This window comes from Pelecanus crispus, chromosome 5 (assembly GCF_030463565.1).
Source record: "Pelecanus crispus isolate bPelCri1 chromosome 5, bPelCri1.pri, whole genome shotgun sequence".
Classification (NCBI taxonomy): domain Eukaryota; kingdom Metazoa; phylum Chordata; class Aves; order Pelecaniformes; family Pelecanidae; genus Pelecanus; species Pelecanus crispus.
Genome location: NC_134647.1, coordinates 60072911 through 60090481, shown reverse-complemented (window position 1 = coordinate 60090481; position 17571 = coordinate 60072911). Strand labels below are relative to the sequence as shown.

The following is a 17571-nucleotide window of genomic DNA, read 5'->3' as shown; positions in this document are numbered from 1 at the left end:
TCAGATAATAAACTGACCCTCGGCAGGTCAGTATCACGCCATACAACATTTGGAGCCGGATTCCTGGCTGAGTCCAGCAGGCACAGACCAGCTGTGCAGATGACAGAGTACACAAAACCCAAAACATACTAGAGCTGATGACTAGGCTTTTAGTAAATTAAGGAACTGTCCACTTGGAACTCTGTATTCTACAGGATTTTCATTGCATTATCGTTGCCACTATTATTTATTAACAGTATCTCTTTTTTATCAGCTTGCAGTGCACAATGCACTGTATGCAGAGCCAGTGCTGTGCATCACAATGATTTTTGAAGACCATTCTTACTCGTTTGAAGGGCGATCAGGGCAAAGTCACAGGTAGGCGTCCTACGTTAGTTTTGTAAAGCAAGTCTTCACTGCTAATAATTCACGGTGCAATTAAACCAGTGACTGCTCACCAAAGAAATAATCTGAGAGAGCACCAAAGCTTTAGTTATTCATTGGTAGAGTCACAGGGAATTACAGCCCCCATGTTACATCTGGAGTTTATTGCCACTCCAGTCAAAGAAAGAGTGCTGCCCTGATGGAGACCGTTCCTCACTCTAACACGCTGCTGGATCTTGCACTGTGTCTGCTGGGGACATAAACAAGAAAGGCTTGTCTAGCTTTCAGACAGAACAAATCTAAGCACAGGCTGTCAAACACAAACAGCAAGTTCAACATCCCACAAGGCAGGGGCACCTGCCCAGCATGTTCCATTTGGCGGAAAAGACTACTCTTAGGAGACTTCCCAGATACCCGGAGGAGCCTGCACAACCTGAGCAGGGGCAGCGCCGGGGTCCCACAGCAGCCTGCCAGGGCCTGGGGAGGGCGGGGTGGAGAAGATGGAGCCAGAGGAGTGACAACCGATACAAGCTGAAAGAAGAGGGGCTGAGGTGGGTCTCATGAAAACATTTTTCCTCATGAGGAGGGCGAGGCAGTGGAGGAGGCACCCAGGGGGATGTGCTGTTCCCACCCTCGGCGGTTTTCGGCACCAGTCTGGATAAAGTAACCTGGTCTGATCTCACAGCTGACTCTGTGAGCAGGAGACTGGACTAGAGACCTCCCACGGTCTCTTCCAGAGTGAATTATTTTGTGATCCTACACGACTCGCTTGGCTGCTGTACTAGGCTAGCACTGTTTGATGGCTTCCAGAAGGGAAATGGCTTACATCCAGTCTGTGAGGAGCAGGGGCAAACCCCACATGTGTTGGCCTCTCCCTATTCACTTCAGCAAGCGCTTTGTAAGTCACAGCTCTGCAATTTTCGCCATTTTCCAGGAAAAATGAAGTGCCTTACGTGGTAACTAGAGTGAAACAATCTTCCAAGAACAAGGTTTTAAGTAGTTTGTTTGGAGTTCTGTGTGTTTCTTCGCAAGAGAGATTTTCATGCCCAACACTTTTCAAAGGTTTTCAAATAATCAGCTCGTGCTACAGGTTCCAGTCTTGAACGCAACCAGACATGGAGCCCTCAGCACAAGAGGGACATGCACCTGTTGGAGCAGGTCCAGAGGAGGGCCACAAAAACGATCCGAGGGCTGGAGCACCTCTCCTACGAGGCCAGGCTGAGAGAGTTGGGGTTGTTCAGCCTGGAGAAGAGAAGGCTGCGGGGAGAGCTTATTGTGGCCTTCCAGTACTTAAAGGGGGCCTACAGGAAGGATGGGGGCAATCTTTTTAGCAAGGCCTGTTGTGACAGGACAAGGAGTAATGGTTTTAAGCTAAAGGAGGGTAGATTTAGACTAGACATAAGAAATAAATGGTTTGTAATGAGGGTGGTCAAGCACTGGAAGGGGTTGCCCAGAGAGGTTAGTGGAGGGCCCCAACCCTGGAAACATTCCAGGTCAGGTTGGACGGGGCTCTGAGCGACCTGATCTGGTTAAAGCTGTCCCTGCTCCCTGCAGGGGGGTTGGGCTAGATGGTCTCTAAAGGTCCCTCCCAACCCCAAACATTCTACGATTCTACGATTCTATGGAAACGGGAGCCAAAAGACTCCTGTTTGCTACTGACTGGTTGTATGACCGTGAGCAAGTTATGTCATTACTTCTTTACTCAGAGCATCGCCCACTAACACAGGATGTGTCAAATTTTGTCATGGAGATGGAGATCTGCAGAGGTCCTCAGTACCTGTACTTCACGTTTTCCTGGGGAAGTCTGGATACTCTGAAACTCACAACCTGCAGGTCTGAAGTTGGGCAACAACAAAGGGGAACACCTGTAGTCAGTGGCCCCATTCCCCGTGACTCCATTTACCGTTCACAGAATAAGGTAACTGCCTTGGCGGAGGCCTCTGAGATCCAGAGAGGACCTGGGTGAAAAAGCGCTCAGCTCCGCACAGGCTGGCAAACACCTCCCAGCTTCCCAAGTCGCAAAGGTCAGAGCAGCCTGACTCCACACAAGCGTAACATCCAAACCCCACCGTTTTGCCCATGCTGGAGTACCAGCAAACACTTTTAGGGTCTTGCAAGTTGTTTGAGGCACTTAATTCTATGTCATCGTTCTTACAGAATTAAAAAGGCAAATGACCATTAACAAAGAGCAGCCGCCCAGTTCCCGTTATTCCGGTAGGCTGCGGGGCTGCTGGCGGGTGCGGGAGCTCCCCCGCACAGGAGGGGTGAGCCCCTTGCGCTGCAGCCCCCCGACCACCCGCCGCCGCCCCCCGCCGCAGCAGAGGGCCAGCCTGCCGGGACAGCGCGGGGGGTGGCAGGGCGCTGCCTGGGCCCGGGGCGCCGCTCACCCCGGAGGCGGCCGGACAGCGAGGGACGCGGGGCAGCGCCGCGGGGAAGGGACCGGCCCGGCCCCGGGCGCCCCGCGCCGCCGAGCCCCGCTGGCCCCCGCCGCCCCCCGGCCCTGCGCCCTCCCCCACTCACCCCGGCTGCGGACCGCTCATAGCGCCGACGTGCGGGCGGCGGAGCCGAGGGGAGACCGCGAAATGCCTGTCAGCGCCCGTAGCCCCGACGCTGCCGGTCGCGTCCCCGGTCGTCGCTAGGACACGGCTGGAGTTCGCGGGGGCGGGCGGGGCAACCCGCCGCCAGTGACGGCAGCGCCGCGCGGCCCGGCCCGAGCCCCCGGCGGGTCCCTCGGCCCGGGGGCCTCCGCCGGCACCCCCGAGCCGCTCCTTCACCGCACCTCGGTCAGCGCCCGCTTGGAGCCGAGGCACCGCAGACCCCTCCTGGCCGCAGGAACATGTCGGGGGGAAGCACCCCCGGCGCAGCGCCGGGCCCTGCGGCAGCCCTGCCGCCGCACAGCCGCAGCCCTGGGCTGACACGGCCTGAGCTCCGAGCTGGCAGAAGAGGCTGCGAGGCAGTTTTTGCCCCGCAGTGACTCCAAACTTTCAGGGAACGGGAAGGGAAGGGAAGGGAAGGGGAAGGAAAAGGAGAGGATGGAGAAGGCATTTCGATACAACACAGACCCATGAACTTAAAAATACAGCAGGAGGTGACAGGATGCACAATCATTTCCAATATCCATCCCGATTGCCATTCTTTCAGTACAAATGACGGGAAAGCTCCAACGTATGCATTTCAATGATCTCTAGATTTACTCAAACAAAGGACACATAATCACCCTTCCATGCTCCTAGTTTTCCCTTCTGCCTTCACTTACTTCTTGTGAGTTCAAGCTGAAGCACAAACACACAGGTAATGCTTTCAGGGGCCACAGTACGACTGAATGGAATGCAGATCCGCAAGGCGACGAAGCATAGGGACAGCCTTCCCTCCCTGATGCACTTGCTCCAAAATGTGAAAGAACTTCTGCAGTCCTCAGGTCTTCTGTGGCATGATCTACCCACACTTAGTATTTAATTGTCTTTTGCAAAGGAAGCAACTATCAAGAACATCAATATCCTCTTGATTTTTTACCGTCCCAACCCTGTAATTAAAGTCTCATTAATTTACCCTATCACGCACACGAAGAAGTCAGGAATACTCACAGGGGACCGACCACATGATTCCAATGGAGAGGGCATACTTTTAATGACTAGAAAGCATAGGCAGCATTCATTTGGGGCACAATGAGATTAACAAATAGCAGCTGCTTTCCACAACAGTTCCACTCTTACCTGTTTCAGAAACATGTATAGCAGCAGTTTCCAGACCGTGGCATGTATACGTAACTGCATACTTTGAACCCCAAACCTTGCCTGCGTATGCAAAGGCCAGCACAAAAGTGAGAGCCTGTGCAACCTTTCCCACCACCCACAGCAGCACCAAGCAGACTACCGCTGGGAACCACTGCTTTAGGAACCCCATCTGGTTAAATCAGGACAAGTTACTCAAAAATAAACAATCTGACAGAATGATGCTGCCTAATTCAGTTGTCTATGATCCTCACCCTCTTCCTCCATCCTTCTCTGCAGACTCTGCCAAGGGGACAGCATGTCCTAAAAGGAGAGCTGAACCAAGGACTCTCTAGGTCGACAGATGCTCTGGGTGGGTGGCTTGCACAGATCAGACACACCTGAAAGATTAGCCAGAAATATGACAAATAACGGCTCTAAGAAATTCAGCTGCAGCAGCTGAAGAAGTTACCTAGCCAACATGACCTTCCCTCCACTGGACATTAATGTCTCTCTAACAGAGAAAGCAGCCTGGAACACCCACGAACATCTCAACCATTCCCCCTTGCAGATCACAGTGAAGATGGGTTTGCACTAATAGGCAAGGCTCAGACTACTGTCACTGAGTCATGGGCAACCGATGCCACCCCACCTTCAGCATGACAGCGGTGACAAGATCTTACGCTCCTACAACTACACCCACCAGCTGGAGCCCAACCTTATTTCTGCAACAATACCAGCAATACAACCCGGGTCTCTCAAGTATGTATCCCCTGCCTGCAGCCTGAACGCACCCCCTACAGTGTCCTCACTCCTTCCTGCATTTTTGCCTTCAGTGGTACATCATTACTTTTATCCACACTACTTCTTCCAAAATTAAAACAACTCCTGCCATTTGTATGATAACATCAAAAATGGACAAAAGAATTAAATGTTATATTACATTTCCTTACAAAGCGGTCTGTCTATGTTATGCTGTCTTATTCTGCTAGGTTACTTTTGTAGAGAGAAGCCTGCAATGTAATAAAAAGAGAAGAACTACTCTGACACCTTCTGGTGAGAAACCCCATAACGAACACTACCCTTAACAGCAGCGATGCATACACAGACAAGAAAACTCTGCTCTGAATTTCATCTCCAAGCATTAGCTACAATGCAGAGGCAGCACTAAGCAAGAAAGGAGTCATCGTAAATCATAAGCCTCTCAGTCACATAATACCCTCTGACCAAAGGCCAAATTAAAAAGAACTAGGTATTTTAAAACATACAATGTATAAAGAGAACGTATATTTTTATATGCACATCATCTCCATAATCTTATCCGTTGTTAACTGTTAGTCTTAACCTGCTATTTAGTACCTTAATATTGAGAGAGGTTTTACTTTTTCTAACACTGTTGTCGAGTAGAATCACGGATTCCCTACATGCCCTCACTGCCTCAGACTGCATTCTGCCCGAATGAATAGGAATAATCAGCATCTTTTACCTGAATAATCAGCTGAAAAACTACCTACCCACATCACTTACACTAGGGTTAATCATTCCTAAACCTTCAAATTCAGACTAAGTAGAAATGCAGCTCCCTCCTCCTACGGGAAGTGCAACATACAAGGAAAACGGCTGCTATCTGTTGGGGCATCTGCACAGCCCCCAGGTATGAAGTATCCTACGGCACCTGGGCGGACTAGGAGGCAGGGTACCGCGTTAGCACATTACTACAGCCGAGTCTGCCTAATCCTTCTCTTCCCTAGCAACTATTTTCAAAAGCACTTACTGGAATATTAGTTTGAAATCATTAGCTCCAGAAACACTCAGTCTTCTTCCCTGGCAAAACAATCTGGTTGATGGAATGGTTTATAAGGTTTATAAGAACAAGAAACAATTAAATGACTCAGTATAATAGCAAAATGACCTCACATTTACATTTGCACAGAAGAAACAGTACTGTGGTCTACCTACATTAGAAGATGAAGCTCAAGAAGTTCGCAAAACCAATTATATGACAAACTGCTTGAAAGAAATGAGGACTTAACTCAGCGATGCAGCACATTCCTTTAGTCCTGTGTTTAGTAATGAGGATTACAGCTATAATATCTTAACATCATCCACCCCCACCAGAAATACAAATACTTAAATCCTGCCGAATTAACAGTGTTGGGAAAAGGATGCATTCTTTGTAGAGATGTGCATCTACTTATGGTATGTTAAAAAAATTATTCACTTGTAAGTTCAAATTGGCACTTGAATAGCAGTCCCAAATAAAATTAAAAAGCCTGACATTGCAAACCTGAAACTTGAACTTAGAGTGGTCTCCTATCTACTAACGAGTTAATCGAAAACATAGGAGATGCACTTCCACAGGGACCAACTTGGTGCTGGACAGTGTTCCTTACATTACTTAACCTTGCATTAGCAAAACATTCCTTCCCTATTTGACCCTAACACCTTGCTCTTTTATCATCAGTATCAATTGAATTCGTTTCGTAAGCCTCACCATAAAGATCTTCTTTCCTTTTTTGTGGTATGTGCCTGGTTATTGCTCACAAGTTCATATTCTTGAAAACCATACTAATTTCCTCCCCCAACACACTACAGTTTGCACAGCAATATTTACCTCCAGGATGTCACCTGTCTCAGACCTGACCCTCAGTTCCCAGCTTAGAGAAATGATGAAAATACTACCCAATGAGACCTTACTAGTGCCTTTAATAAAAAGAAAACACTAATCTAGGTGTAACTGAAGGACAGATGCCACCCATCTTCCATCTGATACCAGTCTTTCCTAGCATTGATTGCTAACCCAAAAGTGAGTGTGAGCATTAGAATTAATTGTAAAAACGGAGAATATGAAAAAGATTAATACCTATAGTCAGTTATTTAGAAAAGTATCAATGTTTATTATTTCTCTGACATTCTCTCAAATTAGAAACTAACAACATGCAACTGGGCAAAGAACAGTTCCCAACAGTCTCATTAACTATGCTAGCTATATTTGAAGTAGCATGAGCACACATACTTCCATGGGTATCCTGGGAAGAATACAAGGATGCTGCCCAGATGTGTAGGGATGGGATGAGGAAAGCTAAGGCACAGGTGGAGCTGAATTTGGTGAGGGCTGCAAAGAACAGTAAGAAGAGCCTTTACACATACGTTGGCCACAAAAGGAAGATTACAGAAGATGTACCACCTCCAGTAAATAAGACAGGAGAGCTGGTGACAACTGACATGGAGAAGGCTGATGTACTCAACAATCACCTCTCCTATGAAGAGAAGCTGAGAGAGTTGGGGTTATTCAGCCTGGAGAAGAGAAGGCTCCAGGGAGACCTTATTGTGGCCTTTCAATATATAAAGGGGGTTTATAAGGAAGATGGAGAAAGACTTTTTACCAAGGCCTGTATTGACAGGACAAGGGCCAGTGGTTTTAAACTGAAAGAGAGTAGGTTTAGGTTGGACCTGAGGCAGAACGTTTTATGGTGAGGGTGGTGAGACGCTGGAACAGGTTATCCAGAGAAGTTGTGAATGCCCCATCATTGAAAGTGCTCAAGATCAGGTTGGATGTGGCTTAGTGCAACCTGATCTAGTGAAGGATGTCCCTGTCCATGGCAGGAGGGTTGGACTAGATAATCTTTACAGGTCCCTTCCAACCCAAACCATTCTACGATTCCATGATACTTCAACGCTTGTTATCCAAATCAACTACAATGACACAAAAATACGTCTTTTTGCTAGAGCTCTAAATAAAATTCCCCTCTTAATTTCCATCCACTTCCCATTAACAAGGTGTCAAAATATTTTCATCCATTTCGCAGTGATACCACAAAGGGATGTGGCTGTTGAAGAAGACCACGTGAAGCCCAGGACTCACTTCCAGGTCTACTGAGACTGCACTTGGAGAGTGGAAGGAAGTAAAGCTATATTCTCTCATTTGCAAGCAAACATTTTGCGTCTCTTTGCATAGCTATGCACAAGAGAAAAATCAAGCAGAAAGACTGGGTATTTTCTGAGACAGATTTTAAACAAGCTGGCACTGCATCAGTTCTAATGATCCAGCTATTCCCGGTCTCCTCCAAGGGGAAGTCACTTGGCAAGAAGGAGGATCTTACAGGTGACAGATGCTATCACCTGCAACATTTTCTGTGTAAATAAGTCGACAATTTTCTACCACTTTTTTTAGCATACCTAGTATTTGTATGCTAACACACCTGCAAGCTTGGAAAATACTTCAATGCCAACTACTCTAATAAACAAACAAACAAACAACAAACCAACCCAAAAAACCACCGTGCAAAAACAGGCATAGGTTGCTGCTTTGTTTTGTTTTAAACATGTCTGCCAAGTACAATGAAGACACTTGAATGTCAGCAAGAATTCAACACAAATACTGTCCAATTTTCTGAAAGGAAGCAATTGTTCCTAGAGGACACACAGGTAAAATAACTAATCAATTTCAGGCTCTAGAGGCAAGTAGTGTGTCAGGACTTGACTCCTCCCAACCACACACAGAACAATTGGGGTCTATCAAGCACTAAAACAAAATGTTACGATCTGATCGAGAGGCTTATAAAGAGACAGATTGTGGGGCCCTCTTACCTCAATATTTTAGCAAGGGATCACAAGCACAGAGGAGAAGCCCAGACATTTCAAAAGATTTTACCAATTATTTTCCGAGTTTAGATTAAGCAAAATGTCAGTAGAAATGAATGCCTGTTCAGAAAAAAAAATCACATCTTAGAAAATGGTAGTGCAATGAAGCTACCACCCTGAGGAAACTGGACATGGATTCAGAGAACGTGTGCTGGTTTGTGATAGGATGACACCAAATGAATCCGGACCAAATGTTAAAAAGCAAGTAACCTTCACAGACAAAAACACTTCTAAAAACTTTCTGTTTAGTAAGGACTCACTTTTCCTCAAAGGAACAGAAAAGCTCATCTGTGAAGTTGAGAATACTCTTCTGCAAGGGATGACTTCACTGCTCATTAGAGAATTCTATCATTAAAAGGAAGTGCCTGTAATACCAAACAGTATTTTGAGCGTAAAAACTGTCAACATATCAAAGAAATTGTCCTTCCTTAATTGGACTGCGTTTGGAACAAGTCAACAATGTATACACATTCATTTATGAAATAACATGAATTCTCAGTACCCAGGAAAGCAGTGCAGCCTCTCTTTTCTCCTCATTGTACCCAGGGATTCAGGTGACTTTAAATTTAATAAAGGTCACAGGAAGAATTGAAATCCTTGCTACCTAGCCATTTAGAAGGAACCGGCAGCTGCTTCTGCCAATATGATCAGTTGCAAAGTAGCAAATACTAGCATACAGCTTCAGAGTTATGGTCCCTTTGGATTAAGTGGGACACTTTCACCTCAGACACTAAGTCAGCCGTAGCAAAATGAAACTGCCTCTGCTTCTGAACAGTTCATATCTGAGAGATTCTTTGGCCATCTTTTGAGCTGGAAAGTGAACTATTTTGGCAGTAAAAGCTTTTATTCCAAGTAAATTCTGTGACAGAAGACAAATTTTGTGGCTAAAGAATTTAGAGTCCTAATTATATGCATATAATTAGTTACATCCATTTGTGTACCTGCTTAAAAAGCAGGCTTCCATTTTGCACTGCCTACAGTGGCTTCACTATAACTTCACATAGAGCATGATAGCAAATTCTGTCTTAGGTATTAGTTTCCCCTGCATCACATGGCCACACCAGCAGAGAAAAGGTATTATTTCCACAGCGGCCAAAAAAGCTACAAAAATTACTTTAAAGTATACACAACTCTGCTTATTACAAAAAGAAAATAGACTGTTAATTAATTAATGTAATTAATGAATGTAAGTTAGCATGTGCTGTTACTGTCAAACCTGACCAAAAGTTTGGTTTATAACATACTTTCAATGAATCATGTAAGCAAAGGTGCAGTTAGAACAGCTACAAAAGAAATGGAAAAATACTTTATGGAAGGAGCACCATCTTTCCTCGAGCACCACTGCTATGAATAATGTCTTCATGAGCCTTAGCTACTTTCTCCAAGGGATATTCAGAGCCTACAATTGGTTTCAGCCAGCCAGCTTCTATACCATCCAGGAGTGCTGTTGCACATTCATGCCTCTCCTCCTGCATGTAATACAGACAGCATTTACCACAAGGTGTTTACATTTTAGAAAAGTATTGACTATTTATGCAAGTGTTAAACCAAATTTCACAACCCAAAAATATTTTATGATGTTCTGAGATTAAATCAAAATGTGAAGGAGTGAACAAGCAAGTTACCTGCAGGGAAATTAGGCTTTCATCCCTACAAACTATTTTAACTGGAAAGAGAGAGGTGTTGGAATAAGCCAACAAAACATTCTTTAAAATAAAAATGTTTCTTACCTCAGTTGCAAGAAACAGACTAACTCCAATTATGCTAGATTCTTTACTCATAGTGTCTCTTGGGTTTATCTCAATAGGACCTCTACAGCCCACAACCTGTCACAAACAAGTTAAAAGATAGTTCAAGTTATAACTGTTGAATTCCACTGCTAAATGCACAAACTAAAGTCAGTGACAAAAAATACTTACCATTACCCTTCCTGCACAGGACAACAGTTGCAAGTCAGTAGCAAGATTGATGTTAGAGAGCATTTCTATTATTAGATCAACTCCTTCCATCCCTGTGTATTCCTATACAGGACATAATACATTATTTAAATCACTCCAGTTAGTGCTTGGGTACCACTGTTTATTTCATATGCTACGGCTAACATACATTTTACAGTTTATTGTTTAAAATTTAAATACAGCCTTTCTATTAAGGCTGGCCGCTAATAAGTTTAATTTTAGCATATTTTGATATCCTGAATTATGACATACTACCATATTGGAATTTGCTGGAACGCAAGAGTTTCTAAATGCCATTGTCTGTGAAGAAAGCTCAGCTTTTCCAGCCTGGAAAAGTTTTTCCGTGTGCAGAAATGAAAAAGGCAGCACGCTAGTTCTCCTACATAAATCTACTTTAAAAAACTTCTGCCAACAAATGTTCACATTTTGTTAGTAAGAAAAATACAAGCTGCATCACTTAGCCCTGATACATGCGCACCTTAATTTTATCAATGTAATTAGCTTCTCTGTGATTAAATGCCTGGTGAGCGCCATTTCTCAGAACCATGCTCATGCCTTCCTCAGTTCCTGCTGTACCCAAAACCTTTAAACCACAAGCTCTAGCAATCTGACATGTTGCTATTCCCACCTGAGGGTGAAAAAAAAAAGAAAAGAAGAAAAAGAAAAAAAAAGTCTTTTTTTTTTTCTTTCTTTCTTAGCATTTTAAATTTTATATATTCTAGCAGCAACTTGAAACTTACACATTTAAAAATTTGGCCTGCTAACTTCTTTTTGCCATAGTAAGTAATTTGGATCTTAAAGATAGCCAAATCATCTTTAAAAAAAGAAAAGATATTTACAGAGGCATAGTAAAGCTTTGTGGATTTTTTAATAGCTATCAGCATTTGGTATAAATCCACATCGAATGTTTTCTATCTGTTAAAGTTGGGCCATGTATATTTGATACAAGGCCAAAAAAATTCTTCTCTTCACAGAATCACCTGCTATTGATACCAGCATTATATATTGCAAAGAAAATCTGCAATCACCAATTTTATTAACGCTACTTTTGCACCTTTCACAAAGAGCTTAAATGATATCTTTAGAAACCAAATTCTCAGCGTCTCATATGAGCTTTGCACTCCACAGGATGTTTAGAGGTGAGGGTTGCCTTCATAAAAACCTGATGTTGGAGCCAATGATCACATGAGGCATACCAATGGCATCTCTTGATTTTGCTTTGTGTCACAGCAACAGAATGCGAAAGCAAAACGAGGGAACAGCTGACACATACAATGCCTCCCTGGGATTCAGTCCCAGCTGATCAGCTTCCAGAGGCTACAGATTTGGCAGCCCACTGTATCAACCATACAGCTGGATACCTCCTCCAGGATATGTTAAGGTATGCACTTTTTTATTTTGGGGGGAAACACACAAACAAACAAACAGATACACAAACAAAGATGACCATAAAAACTCCATTCTGTGGCTCTGCTAATTAAATTTGTACGTATGAATAACACACAAAATAAATGGACAGGGCTTCTTGAAAAAATCTACCATGACCATCTATCTGTCTGGCCAGGATCTACCCAAACTCTTTGCCGAATGAGACCTTGTTTTCTCAATAGCAGATCATCAGTTTTCAACTAAATGAAACAACAAATACCATTAATTAAAATACATCATGACCAGACTGATTTTCAGAGAAAAATTCAAAAGGAGGCACATTTTTAAGAATCATTATGGAAGTCAGCATCACTGCTTTTACAAGTATCCCTATTACAAAGGTTACAAGTCCACCGAACAAGACTTGCATTCTATGCTTCTGCAAACCAAAGGCAATGTATCTTTTCAAGAAACAGAAAATAAGTAAGAATAGAAACACTCCATTTAGTTTAAGGGGGAAAAAAAAAGAGGCTACGATGCTGAATGTCATTCTAGCATCGTAGAATGAGATCTGAATTCCTCCTCATATGAGACTGTCATAATCACCTTTTTGCTGTCTACCAAATAATTAAGGAAACTTTGTCTGTTTATAGCAGCCGTTTGGTGTATCAGCAGAAGCTGAGCAATGAAGTGCAGAGTATGGGGGATAAATTAAAGTAGAATGCTGTGTGAAAGAGATCTAAAGTTAGCTTGCATGTAAAACCAAAGAAAACTATATGTTCAATTTCACATAGTATTCGGTCATGAACTTATAGATCCTAGTATCTCTCCTTGTGCAGCTAGCTGTTAGTTAACAGGTAAAAATATCCCAGAAATGCATAGTTGCTAGGCACCAGTGATTACTACTCAGAGAACCGAGAACAACTTGTACATATTTTAAAATTACAGCTTTCTGCTATTATTTTTATCTCAGGAAGACTGGTTACAAAGCTTCCAGACCAACTTCTGACTGCAGCAATGTGTTTATTATGTGACTCTCTGTATTAGGGGCCTTACACAATCCTAGTATGCAGTTTCATAGTTATTTGGAATAACGGGATTTGCTCTAAGAAAAAAGTATCCTAAAGTGTCTGAAATAAAAACCTAGTTTTGTTAATCCATTAATTGATATGTGACCATAAATCATATCACAGACAAAAGGCGATACAAGGACAGAAAGCAGCATTTCTTATAACTTGCCTTCTCCAAATACTTACTCCCCCACTCGCACCATGCACTAGCACACTTTCCCCTGCTTTGGCACGCCCTCTGAATGGAAAAACAGAAAATATTGGCATTATGATTGCAGTACATAATCATTAAGCATCAGATTGCATATACTGACATCAAATCTCATCTTTCACACCGTCTTCCAATTTATGTTATGGCTAAACAGGTATAATCAGCCTCTTTGGGAAAACAAGGAAGCAAAATAAACCGTATCATTTATGAATTTAAGTACTATGCAATTACGTCAACACGCAACATGCAGTCTGGTACTGAACCTCAGTTCAAGATCTTCACCTTTTACGGATCTTAAAATAAACCACGCTAGTTCTAATCATGCGTTCTATCAAGCTAAACCAGATTTCCAGTCCTAAGCTCTCACTTAGCTGACACAGAAGTCTGGCTTTTACTCATTATACTGTCCTATGGCAACAGACAGGACTGTAGGCAGAGTCTCTCTGGCAGAGAAGCTCATGAAGAAAAGAGGTGGGTCTGCTCTACGGCACATTGTCTGTTTAATTAAGAAATTGGAACTATTCCTGGTTTTCTTCCCTAGCTAAAATACCAGCGAGTACTGAAAGAGAGTTACACATTTTATTACATGATACTTATCGAAGAAGCCTTTCCAGGTCTGTTCTCTTAAGAAGAAATACTTCACAGGAAAATACAGTCACTAGCTTGTAGGTAACAAGGATCTGACAATTCCATCAGTGTAACAAATTTAACAAGTGTTTTAAACATTTCCGACTCATTGATGTCACCCCATTTTACAGGACAATGAAAATATGGGGTTCTGTATTTTCAATATGCAAAAGCGAAATGCACAAACTTAGATTTGGCACCTTACTTTTGGAAAAGAGCGCGATAAGCAGTGAAGTAGGGTATTCCAATCGCTGCTCCTTGCCTAAAGTCCAATTTATCCGACAAAGGAAAGACTCTGTTAGCTGCAGCAACTGCATAATCTGCGTATCCTCCAGAGATGGTACCAATGGTAAAAACCCTGTCACCTTTCTAGAGAGAAAGAAAGGAAAGAAAATAGAGAAATTAATCATCTCCCTTATTTTTTCCTTAATAGACATTAAGAACCAGTTCACAGAAGTCTAGGCTATTTCTAACAGCTCTCCTATTAAAAATAACCAGTTATATTTGTCACAGAGAAGATTTTGATAAATGCTAATACATACAATCAATGCAATACAAACCATATAATTTCATATACTTAGATTTAAGTGTCATAATTATAACCCCGGCTCTACAGTGTAACACACAAACCTACTGTCTCATTAATATTAACCTTAATGAACCCGAACACTAAAGAATTCCAAATGCAAAAACACAGATTCCAAATGCAAAACCTCAAAAGCTTTTACAAACACAAAAGAAACATTTCTCAATTATTTTTGTTTAAATGTGGGAAAAAAGATACACTCTTAATATACCCTAAGGTAACTAAATACTGCTGCTGTTCTTCAACAGGGAATACTCAAACCAGCAATTCAGTAGGCGATGCAGGAAACGCACCACCTGGCAGCGTGCTGTGTGTGTGCGCGCCTAGGCGCTTCAGTGCTGCTGATGGAGCGCAGTGCCAGCTGCTGTGGTCCAGGTCAGCGTCCAACCTGGTGCAAGCCCGCTCGCAGAACAAAGTCAGTATCTGTCAACATTCGCAGTTACTGAGCTCTGATTTTTCCGCTATCTGCATGTGGATCTCAATAAATAGACAGCGTGTGGACTACATCAGTTTGGTTTGCACACATCGGGTATCAACTACTGTGCAGAGAGGGCTGCATATCAGCATAGCTGCTTTCTCAAGCATTATCAGTATGCAAATGAATGAGCTTGGCTACTCAGCATTTTCAGGATGTCTGCCTGTGGCACATACTGATCGCATCATCTCTCTCTTTCATTCAAGCAAAAAGCATCACGATTTCCATAAGAAACAAAAAGCCCACACAGCAGATAGAGCAAACTACTGATAAGAAACTATGAATAAACATGATTCTTCTCTCTAGATAACCAAATCTCTCATCTCTCCCACAAGAGTTACATAAATTCCAAGTCAGGAAATGCCAACACAATTTTCAACTACAATTTTTATGTTTGTCTGAGACCAACGGTCTAGTGACTTGAAAGGAAGAACAGATTTAAAAACTAAATTAATTTCATAGATATCTTTCAGCAAACTTGTAATTACCTTCTCATCTCTCAAGACTTGTCCCCTGAAAAAATCCTAGTAAAATTACTAGACTGGAGTAATAAAGTATTTGAACAGTTTTAACAACAAATATGCAATTTATGGGGTGTTATAAGTCAGCAAAATAAAAGCTATTTCCATTTCCAAAAAAACTTTACAGAAAATTTTTCAGTTCTGCATGAAATTATTACTTCAAACAGGAAGCACCCAACTTCAAATATTTCTGCAATGCCATAAAAACGGTTCTGAACCACAACTTTTGTACACCTGATATCATTGCTTTAAGCAGACAAACTGAAGTGCCTCTTCTGAGACCTTTTAACTCTTGGAGGTCAACAGCATTAAAGCCTTCCCTACAGTTCAATCTGCAGACCGGATTGCCAATACGATCTTGCTGCTTGCCTTTACCAGTCAATGAAGGTGATTTTCCCCTCCAAATAGATTACATGATTATAAGCAATAAAAGCAGGAACAGTACTATAGCAATCACACAAAAGAGGAGACAATAAAGAACAATGAATTAAAACCCAATGCGTAAATACCTTGAATGCAGTCACATGTTCCCCAACACCTTCTATTACACCAGCCACATCTGAGCCAGGAGTATAGGGTAGAGCTGGTTTTCTAGCATAATTTCCAGAACGAATATATGTCTCGACAGGATTTACCCCACAGGCATGGACTTTAATTAACACCTAAAAGAAAAGATGCTTCTTAAGCAATAATTAAAAAGATTTAGAACTTGAATTCACAGCACAGTATCATGGCACTTCAACTACATTCTTAAACAGAGTTAGCCAAAATTCAGTGCTGAACTGAAGCTAGTCTTAGGAAATCCTTTATAGGGAATATGTAGCCCATATAACAGCAAAAAGCCCACATTTGTTAAACGTGATGTCTCAGGTAGTATGAATACACTGATGAAAGACTACATACTCAAGATGAAAAGTTTTGGTTTGTATTCTTCATCCTGTTCTGAGTGTACCTGTTATCATTCAATATCATTATTTCAGTTCACAGAACTCATATACACCTGATTTTCTTTTGGATCAGGAATTAAGACATCTGACTGGAGTTTAAGAACTTCAGGGCCACCAAATTCAAAAACTCTGACAGCTCTCATCACATTTCTTGTGGCTGCCATAGCCATCAGAATACCTGGGGGGAAAAAAAAAAAAACAATATTATTGTATAGTCTTCATAATTTATTTTGCATCTTCAAATCAACCAACCACCTGTCAAGCAACTGACTAAAAAGAGACTCACTCCTGATTTAAGCTGGGGGGGGAATGTTTGGTTTGGGGTTTTTTTCCCAAATCTTGCAAAAGGCAGGCAATAAACCCTACCACTTGCAAGACTTTATGGGTACTAAGAGAATAACATGCAAATAATTTAGCCGTAGAAGTATTTTTACAGCAGCTCCTGTGAGCACTGCACTGCTATCACATATGCAGAGATGTACAGTACTTTGGGGAAAAACATTGACAATTTACTATTATATTCTGGCAAAATAGCCTGTCGTACGTTGGCTGACTGGGTAATCTAGCCAAGTGACATCCCAGTCACTGCTCCGGCTTACTATTAAACTTGTATGTAAAAAAAGCAACAAAAAACTACTCATCAGCTATCAAAACCAGAAGATAACATAGGACATTAAAACAAGCCAGGAAAAACCGAAGTGCAGACATTCAAGATTCCAACCCTTAATTCCAGCTGGATTTTCCCACTGCAGCTGTATGCGACAGAGACCATGAACCACAGCCCTCAGGTGCTACAGCTCACAGCCTTGTATGCGCTAATGGAAGCAATGACAATTTATCAACACATGAAGCTGTGACTATTCCAACTGCATTCATTTGTGAAATATTCTAACAAAACACCGCGAGCAAGTTACTCCTACTACAGGAAAAGTTATACACAATTTTTCAGAAAGCTGATAGATTCAGACAGAGGAGCTTTACTGGGTACGCAGCAAATAATCACAGGACAACAAAAAGGCATACAGGAATCTTAAAGACACCCAGAGATCATGCTTTTGGCCAACTCCAGCTAAAGAACTTCAGGGCTGTAG

At 42.5% G+C, this 17571-nt stretch overlaps 2 protein-coding genes across 3 annotated transcripts in view; both read right to left on the bottom strand.

Annotated features, from left to right (window-relative positions):
* The window catches only part of LOC142593565 (uncharacterized), a 55128-nt gene extending 52225 nt beyond the window's left edge, over positions 1-2903 (bottom strand). Inside the window, 1 exon segment of the mRNA XM_075711214.1 lies at positions 2884-2903. Within this exon segment, the coding sequence (XP_075567329.1) occupies positions 2884-2903 (20 nt within the window).
* Positions 2904-9308: 6405 nt separating this feature from the next.
* Positions 9309-16650, bottom strand: LOC104037748 (quinone oxidoreductase-like). Of its 2 annotated transcripts, XM_075710101.1 has the most exons (8): positions 16534-16650; positions 16043-16195; positions 14157-14320; positions 13300-13351; positions 11154-11303; positions 10637-10738; positions 10448-10543; positions 9309-10186 (listed from the first exon to the last, which is right to left on the bottom strand). In XM_075710101.1, the coding sequence occupies exons 1-8, from the start codon at positions 16648-16650 to the stop codon at positions 10025-10027; spliced, it is 996 nt and encodes a 331-aa protein (XP_075566216.1). In that variant the 3' UTR covers positions 9309-10024. The 2 variants fall into 2 exon arrangements, with proteins under 2 accessions (XP_075566216.1, XP_075566217.1); XM_075710102.1 differs by lacking the exon at positions 10637-10738.
* Positions 16651-17571: the final 921 nt, after the last annotated feature.

Bases quoted from the DNA above. Each gene is read 5' to 3' on its own strand.
- LOC104037748 (XM_075710101.1), bottom strand. From the start codon at position 16,650: ATGGCTATGGCAGCCACAAGAAATGTGATGAGAGCTGTCAGAGTTTTT. The intron at 16,196-16,533 runs GTGTATATGAGT...CTTTTCTTTTAG, and splicing joins CTGATCCAAAAGAAAATCAG to GTGTTAATTAAAGTCCATGC. The intron at 10,544-10,636 runs GTAAGTATTTTT...TGTTTGTGACAG, and splicing joins CCTGTGCAGGAAGGGTAATG to GTTGTGGGCTGTAGAGGTCC.